Here is a 9507-nt window from a genome sequence, read left to right on the forward strand (position 1 = left end):
ACCAATCAGACGCTGCGCCTCGGCCGCAGGGCATTTAAAGGCGAGGAGAGGCGCTCATTTGATCGGTGAAAACAGGGCTCGGCTGTGTTAAACCCACTCACGGCTCTTCGCCTCCCTCTCTGCCATTTGCACGGAGGGAGGCATGGACGCGCAGCTCTGCGCTCCTCTGCCCTTGACTGCGCCTCTCTTGGCACTGCAGGAAACTTGCAAAGTGCGCCAGTCACACCCTGTCCGCGCGGCGAAGGCCGGGCGCAGGGCAGGTGCGCCTGCGCTTGCGCCTGGTCTGTGAAATTAGAGCCCCTTGTGTGTAAACTCAACAAATCATTGTATGGGTTGAAACAGTCTGGTCGTAACTGGAATATGTTACTGCATGATCACCTTACAGAGAATGGTTTTGTGCAAAATGATGCTGACCACTGTGTCTACACCAGAAAACCTGGGGATGAGAAAGTTATACTGCTAGTGTGGGTTGATGATTTAACCATAGCCGCAAGTAACAACGCCATACTCAGAGCTGTGGAAGAAATACTGAGGAGAAGGTTTAAAATGAAGGATATGGGTCCATTTTAACACTTCCTAGGTTTTGATTTCGACTACAGTGATGGAGAAATCAAAATGACACAAAAGAGACACATTGAGAATATGTTAGCAAGATTTGGAATGTCTGAATGTAAACCCAGGTCTACCCCATCTGAGCAGAAATTACATTTTGACAATGATGGTGATGTCATTGATTCAACATGTTACAGAGAGATAGTGGGTAGCTTGATATATATCACGACATGTACCAGACCCGACTTGAGTTGGATAGTGAGTAAGCTATCACAACACCTGGCAGAACCAACGCAACAGCACTGGACTGCTGCAAAACACGTATTGAGGTACTTAAAGGGTACTATGCAACAGGAACTACACTACCAGAAATGTGAGAAACGCTTACAGTTCCAGGGGCGTAGTGACGCTGTTTGGGCAGCTGACAAGAATGACAGGAGAAGCACCACTGGATATTGTTCCAGTTTAACTGAGAATGGTGCAGTGATATCATGGAAGAGCAAGAAGCAGCCAACAGTGGCATTATCCAGCTGTGAAGCAGAGTATATGGCTCTAGCAGCCACTACTTATTTTTATTTCTATGTGTTTAAATGTATTTTAATGAATACAGACTTTTACTTATGTTTTAGATATTGTAAGCCATATGTGTTGTTTGTGTTTGTACAGCACTTTGGTCAACCTCAGTTGTTTTAAATGTGCTCTATAAATAAACTTTGAGTTGAGTTGAGACCCAAGCCGTTTGTTGAACCAGGCTGTAAATATGTTTTTTAATGCAGTAAAAGTCTGTTATTTTGGCTGGGGGTCTACGTGACTTCTGGTCTTTCTGCAGCCAGCCTAAAGCAGATTCTCGAAGAACAGCGACTTTTAGCACTTCCGCATAGGCTTCATTTTTACTAACCAGATGTTGCCCCTTGGTGTTGAGTCATATGACCGCTGCCGTATTGAAAAATTAGCGGCAGAATTTAGTTGACACCATTGAGTTCTTCTAGTGAGAATACATTCATTTCTATGTTTGGAACACTGACACTTCTGCTCATTCAAATTTTATCCAGAAAACTATTTTTTTGGCAGTCCAGAAGGCAGACATCTTGAATTTTCAGGTGGATAATGTATTTTTCTTTAAAAGCACATCTTTGACATCATTTGTGCCAAATTTGGTGCTTGTATGATGAAGTGAATGACTCCCCCAAAAATGTTGACTTAATCTGCTTCACTAAAATCAGAGAAAATAAACATGAGTCTCAAAACAAAACTATAAAAGCAACTTCAAAAATTTGTAAACATTTCACAAACACTTTGTTTTCAGCGGCAGCTTTAAAAAGGCAGATCAATGCTGAAGTTATGGTAGAATTGATTTCTTTTGGTTTTAGCTTGAAGACTTAATTCACTGTATGATCTTTGCCTTTGTCAATATTTTGATATCATTGTCATCTTATTCAATGTTTTATCTTTTTCTCTCTACATTTGTATTGCTCTGTGTTTACTCATTTCATTTTTCTTGACTTTAGTATTTAGTTTAAATTTTCTCAGCGTTCAGTCGACCCTGTGCATGTTTCAAAACTAAGGACACATGAAGTAATGTGTCTGTGTTCTTTCATTTTGTGTGTTCATGCTTCACAGGAAACCCAGAGTTGCAGCATTCCATTGTCTCGGCATTTAGAAATTGAATGGACTAAATATGGATCGTTGGTGAACCCTCAAGTTCAGATTGTGGGAGTCAGAGAAATCATCCAGACCAACAGCAGCAGTTTGGTGAGAGACAGGCTTTTTCTCAAACCTCTTCTTTTATCAGTTTACCAACAAAGAAACCTTCATCAGCTTCCAGAAGCCTCAGTTGAACTCTGAGACTCATATTAGATTTTCAGGACCTGCTGGCTGTTCTGACAATCAAAGAGTTAAAACTTTTTCTCCCTGGAAAGGGTTTTAGTTCAATGTTTCCCCTACTGTTACGTTAGCCGGACCCCCACCTCACCTGGAAGTCAAGTTAATTTGATATCCTTTATAGCGCCAGATCACAGCAGAAGTACATTAGGGTTACCTCTCAAAGAGGAGACAGATCTTAGTGAGGAGGTGTGGTTGACCCTGTTGCTAGGTAAGACGCAGTCTGCTAAAAGCTGTGATTGGTTGGTACTGAAGGGGAAAAGATGAGGGGAAAAAGTGCTCTGTGCTCCTAGTGATGAATGGACAGTAAAATCAACGCATCACTCTGACTGTTTTAGGAAATGTGTGATGGTGACATTAATTTTATATCACGATGATGAAACTCAGCTAAATTAAATTAATTGTGATTCAGCTTCAAAACGTTTGAACGTACCTGATTCACATGCCCAGTGTTTTGATTAGCTTATTGTTGTGTTCACAGCCCATGCTGCTCAAGTTACTATTTAATGTGTTTGTTATTAATGGTAGACGCAGCCTCAACTGTCAGCACTTCCTGTGATTAATGGCGTCCTTTTAAAAAGTGGTTTGATTTGGCGGAACTACCAAACAACAAACGCCATGGATAAAAAACAGAACTAGACAGAGCCTGCTGTTAGCTCAGCTTGTGGTGGAGAATAAAAAAGCATTAAAAGCGACACTGGGTCCCAGGATCACTGCACATGAGAAGAGGAAGACTTGGGAGCTCATTGCCCAACAAATCAATGTGTCAATCCCTCTCCTTGCACACACAAGAGTGTTACAGTGTTGTAGGCTACCATTCAGGTTGTGGCAGCTGACATTGGTTTCTTTAATATAAATAACTGTTACAGAACTTCATCTGTTCATCAACTGGACTGTTTAGGGGATGAATCGCCGTCTAAACAGCTGTCTCGGGTGGCAGAAACTGTTTTTTGGAAGTCTGACACCAGTATAAAGCTTCTTCCTCAGGATTCTTTAAGTCCTCCTCCCTACTCTTTTTCACTTCAGGGGCAGGGTTGAAAGCTAGACCCACATGTCTATGTTTGGTAGTTATTAAGTGCATAACCAAAGGGGAACCATCAGATCACTTGGTGTCTCTGTTCCATTACTTCATGTCCATTCCTAGCTTTGCTCTCTCAGCTAACACTGCTGTCTTTGAACACTTTGGATCAAATATACAACTGTAGATCTCAAAGTTTCACCACCTTTGACCCTTTCTGTACTGACTACCTTTTGTTATAATATTAGAAGTACTGACAGTACAACTCCTGGCAAAAACTATGGAATCACTAGTCTTGGAGGATGTTCATTCCGTTGTTTAGTTTTGTAGAAAAAAAAGCAGATCACAGACGTGACACAAATCAAAAAAAATTAAAGCTGCAAGCAGCGATAAGCGGGCTCTCGCCCATCAGTGCTTCCGTCAGGTTTGTTGCAGCCTTCCCATAGGAAGCAATATCTGGCTCACAAAGAAGTTATATTTGCAGCAGGTTGCAGTACTGGTTTTGACCAGAATTTATGGATATGACTTAAATATAATTATCATTGTCAGTATTATGGGTCAGAGATCTTCAGAGAGTGTGTAGGAGTGAAAGCATGCTCAAAGGTGTTAATTGAAGTAATTATCACTTGTGACCAACAGGTGGCGCTTTACCTATAACTGTATAACTGTAATGCATGTGTATACGAGTCCAGAGTGGGATTGTGATCATGTGTGTTAAATTTGGAACAGATTGGACAATATTCAAGGAAGAAAGTACCACTCCTTTCCAGGGGGTGGCACTACTGCAGTAGCAGAGATTTGAGGATGCAGATGTGTTGGTGGACCTTGATGATGTCTGTGAAATTTGAAGCAGATTGAACCTAAAGGTACAGTGGCCCTGAAAGCTCTCAGTGCAGCAACATAAGAAAGCACATGCTAAAAGACAAAACACAAGCAAATTAAGAAAACATCTTTATCGACGTGACATGTGCGCAGCATTTAGAAAACCCGCTGCAAAGAGCACATCACAACACATTCCAAAAACGTGCTGCAAAGAGCACATCACAACACATTCCAAAAACGTGCTGCAAAGAGCACATCACAACACATTCCAAAAACGTGCTGCAAAGAGCACATCACAACACATTCCAAAAACGTGCTGCAAAGAGCACATCACAACACATTCCAAAAACATGCTGCAAAGACCATAAAACAACAGAAGTGTTTCCAGAGGACTCTTAAAACTGATGCACATCTGCCGACACGCTTGTTGTTGCCGGGGATTTACAGTCACAGCTGAATGTTTGTCGTCATCATCCGAGACAGTGCATCTTCGTTGCTGTGTTGTTAATCTTGATAGTTATGTTGATGTTTTAAAATACGGCTTATTTTTTTACGCGCTGAAGGAGATTTGGTGTGATTGTACATAAGTGTCCTTTTAAAGACGGAATAACAGCTCTTCCAGCCTTCTCCACACCACTGTTGTGTGGAGTAGGAGAGATATAACATGCTGAATGGATTAACAATGAATCTCTTGTGATAAAGTTAAACATTTATTTGTTCAATAATGAAAGTTGATATTTTGCTGGAAAAACAGCTTAATCAATTTATGCTTACCGGTAGCATATTAATGCACTTTCCAATGTATGTAAGCATCAAGCTGGCGCCAAGTGCTCTATAGCGTGTTGTTAGATTAAGAGCTATAGAATATGTTGAAGGTATTAAATAGGAATCTCATGTGTGAGAGTTTTGTATTAAGCAGTTATGGGGCTTTAAGGGAGATCTCTAATAGCCCCATTTCTACCCTTTATTTTTATAAAAGTACAAAAACATTAAGTGAGAGGTATATACACATGATTTAACTGAAGCTTTTGAATTTTAACACAAAAGCAGGTCTCCTAGCTCAGGCTAGTCTCATCACATTACCTTCAAAGCTCCAAAGAAATAAAAACACAAACATTTTAAAGCCTTTATACGACTTGCTACATGGTGTTGTACTAGATACCTGGATGATCCTCTGTATATCATTGTCAGACACTTTAGGCCTCTCCAGCAAGCATCTTATTTATTTCAACTCGGTCACCATAACACAGTCTACTGTCCCCTTCTACTCTTTTTTACGGTAACTGGAAATGCCAAAGCCACCTTGCGTTAATGTGGAGCGATCCGTGCATATACTGTAATACATGTGTTGAATGTTAAATAAATCAAAAACACACACGTTTCCAATAAAACTGATGGAAAGATAACCATAATAGAGCTGACTGAAAATCCCCAGCAACAACAAGCATGTCAACAGATGTGCATCACTTTGAGTGTCCTCTGGAAACGTTGTGTTGTAGTGTATTTGCAACACGCTTACCTTATGTGTTTCTAAAGTGATTTAGAAAAAGGAGGAGCTTTTAATCACTGAATAAAACATTTGACTTTGTGTTGACAGTAGGGGGTGCCCAACTTTAATCTTAAAAAGAGCATATGGATGCATTGAGGGTGTGACACTGAACATATGTGTGAATTTTTGTCCTGAAGCAAGAATGCAGAAGATTGCTATTAAGGTTATCCTGATTTAGAAAAATGGTCAACTTTGGCAGCTGGTTGTGGCCACACTCGCTGAGTTGCAAAAAATCTCTTATTAACTTTTCATCCTAAATGTGTGTAGTATACACAAGCCGAGTTTGGAGTTGATGAGATGAAAAAGCTAGGGCTCGTTTGTTGAAATACATACCCAAAACTGTTATAACTTCCTGTCCCCATTTGGGGGCGCTGTACTTTCAGGAAAAATAATGACATAGATGCATCAGGGCTGTAACGCTGAACACACGTGTCCATTTCGTGCAGATCAGACAAAGTTGAAAAAATGCTGAACTTTGAGCCCTTGTCCTGGCCGTGCCCATTGAGTTGTGAAAATTCTTTTAATAACTTTGTATCTTTAATGTGTTGAGTATACACAAGCCAAGTTTGAAGTTGATTTGTTAAAAGAATACCTCCAACTAGTTAGTTCAAAAATACGTCCCCTATAAATCGTCAAATCCAATGTTAAAGTCCAAATTACAAATTTCCTGTTGGGAATTTACCATGGTCATAGGTGACTTTTTTGTAGGTCTAGGCATGATAGTTCTGGCCAAAAAATATTTCAGGGCTGTAGCTTAAAGTAGCCCGAGGGGCTGCAGTTTTTAGCCTTTAGGGTGCACTATAGAGTATATTTTTTTGCGCAAACACTGGATTCATAAATTTTTTTGCGCAAACACTGGATTCATAAATTTTTTTGCCATGACTGAATTTTGGGGCTAGGTGCATACGCGTTTATCTGAACAGGGCCTTCATCGCACCTGCGGTTAGTGGGCTCTGGCCCTAAATACTGTGGTAGTCATTAACGGTTTCCCTTATCAATCTCTGTAAATGTTCATTCCTAAAACTAACACAAGCATCAGATTGGATCCTCTCTTTAGTCTGCAGTTAAAAAGGAGTGCACACACTTTGGAGAACTGCTGCACAAAGTGAACTGACGTGAATCATGGCTCCAACACCAGCGATGTCAACTGAAGTAAAGGAGAGGATTATTAACTTCTCAAGAAGGTAAATCATCACACAATGTTGCAAAAGATGTTAGTTATTTACAGTCAGCTGTGTCTAAAATATGGGCCAAGTACAAACAACATGGGATGGTTGTTTAAGGCAAGCATACTGGTAGATCAAGGAAGACATCAAAGCATCAAGACAGAAAAGTTAAAGCAGTATGGCTTGAAAACAGAAAATGCACAGCAAAACAAATGAGGAACAAATAGGCATGAGCTGGAGTCCATGTCTGTGACTGAACTGTAAGAAACCGCCTCAAGGAAATGAGATTTACAGAAAGACTGGGAAAAAGCCGTCTTTAACACCTATACAGAAGAAAACAAGGTTGCAGTGTAGCTCACGGTAGCTCTGGGCCCAGCCTCTGCCGACAGGATTACTGCCTAGCAAGGTAGCTTTGAGGATAGGTTCAGGATTCCCTGGTCTACGACTCGGGATCACTCCTCAGCGAGGCGAGTCTCCATGGCAGCACACGCTGAACGGCTAACCTGCTCCAGGGCAGGTTAGGTTCCAGATTGAACTCGCGGACTAGAAAACCCCGCCCACTGACCAATGAGCCCTCATGAAAAAAAGGCTTGTCCGTTCTCAGGGGATCCTGTGGACATCGGAGCCTGACCCACTCTCTTTTTCTGATGACCACCTTTATGAAAGTTACCGGTTTTCCAGGGAGGGGTTGTTAGTACATGACACTTTCTACAGGTAGTTAAAGGAAATGAAGAACTCTCATTGCCGTAATAAGATCTTCAACACCAACACTTCTGTTCCATGACAATATTTTATCGCTCGTATTAAAATTGAGACAGGAATTCATGTAGGGCTCATGTGGGCTACATGTCTCACAGAACATGTAAACACGATAGGAATGAACAAATGAATAAATTCATCTAAGAAATAAATTAGATATGTTGCATGTTACAGTAAAAGTGCATGGTGAACAGTGCTATTTCAGGATGATAATGGCACAAAATATTTTTTTTTTGCACTACACTTGCGCATTTAGACTGTCAGCAATTTTCTGCCAGCACTCCTTCCGTGCTTCAGCAGCGGCGACAGTGCTGCTTTTAACGTTAATTACATGTTTCAGCTCGTCATACTTCCTCATGATCACCTCCTGCTCCTCCTGTGTGACGTATGCGGTCCTTCTCTCTCCGGCCTGCTCTGACGCTCCAGACTGCCCCATGATCGCGATTGGTCAGATGCAGCGGGCTCCGCCTTACATGCGTGCACGCGCTCATTGCCTAGCTGGATCCACTTATGAGGTTGATAACCAGCGTCGTGAAACTGTTTAAGAGACCGGCTACCGCGCTCAGTTCAGCGAGGTAGCTCCAAGGCTATCTCGCTCGGCTGAACTTGCTTCGTAGAGGGCCCTGGAAAAGCAACTGGGACTGTTGATGATTGTAGGAAGGTCATATTCAGTGATGAATGGTGAATCTGCACTTGGCAAGATAATGACACTGGAACTTTTGTTTGGTGCCGTTCCAATGAGATGTATGAAGACAGCTGCCTGAAGAAAACATTTGATTCACAGGGCTGGTATGGGGCTGCATGTCACGCAAAGGCACTGGGGAGATGGCTGTCATTACATCTCCAATAAATGCACAAGTTTACTTTGACATTTTGGACACTTTTCTCATTCCATCAGTTGGAAGGATGTTTGGGGATGATGGCATCATTTTTCAAGATGATAATGCATCTTGCCATAGAGCAAAAACTGTGAGACTTCCCTTGAAGAAAGACGCATAGGTCAATGTCATGGCCTGCAAATAGTCCAGATCTCAGTCCAACTGAAAATCTGTGCTGGAAGTTGAAGAAAATGGCCCATTACAAGGCTCCAATCTGGCATCAGCAATCAGAGAAAGTTGGAGCCAGATTGACGAAGAGTCCTGTTTGTCACTTGTTCAGTCCATGCCTAAAAGACTGCAAGCTGTTAAAAAGGCCAGAGGTGGTGCAACAAAGTCCTAGTGGTGTGCTGACGTGTTTTCTTGTTTGTTTTTCATGATTTAATTTTTTTTTCCTTCTCCTCGATCTAAAAAAGAAACTGTTACAGACTTGTTTTTTTTTCTTTAAGCTAGAAAGTTGCCATTTGAAAAAGCTTAAGTTTTGTGTCACGTCTGTGATCTGCATTTTTTCTACAAAATTAAACAACAGAATGAACATCCTCCAAGACTGGTGATCCATAGTTTTGCCAAGGGTTGTGTTAAAGTTGGTTGTGTTGTAACTGAGTTGTTTCCCCATTAGGCCTCCCTCTCTGCTGGAAGCCCCATCCTGTCAGTCAGAAGCTCAGTGAGATTTACACCTGTCTCTGCACCTGCTCGTCCTGGTTACAGAGCCACGCCCACCATCAACGCCAGGCTGCCCGTTGACTTCTTCTTCCCATTCATCTGACCTTGTGTACCTTGTGTGTGTGTGTGTGTGTGTGTGTGTGTGTGTGTGTGTGTGTGTGTGTGTGTGTGTGTGTGTGTGTGTGTGTGTGTGTGTGTGTGTGTGTGAATTGTGTAAATAAT

The 9507-nt window shown here is 41.6% G+C and overlaps 1 protein-coding gene across 1 annotated transcript in view; it reads left to right on the forward strand.

Annotated features, from left to right (window-relative positions):
• LOC141793863 (tectonic-1-like) overlaps positions 1 to 9423 on the forward strand; it is a 34288-nt gene extending 24865 nt beyond the window's left edge. The window contains exons 14-15 of the mRNA XM_074674733.1: positions 2173 to 2304; positions 9242 to 9423. Coding sequence (XP_074530834.1) covers positions 2173 to 2304; positions 9242 to 9388 — 279 coding nt within the window. The 3' untranslated portion in view covers positions 9389 to 9423. The remainder of the gene's footprint in view (positions 1 to 2172; positions 2305 to 9241) is intronic.
• The last annotated feature ends 84 nt before the right edge of the window (positions 9424 to 9507 follow it).

Source organism: Halichoeres trimaculatus, unplaced genomic scaffold (genome assembly GCF_033239565.1).
Source record: "Halichoeres trimaculatus isolate MK-OKI-2021-1 unplaced genomic scaffold, fHalTri1.1 fHalTri1_scaffold_7, whole genome shotgun sequence".
Classification (NCBI taxonomy): domain Eukaryota; kingdom Metazoa; phylum Chordata; class Actinopteri; order Labriformes; family Labridae; genus Halichoeres; species Halichoeres trimaculatus.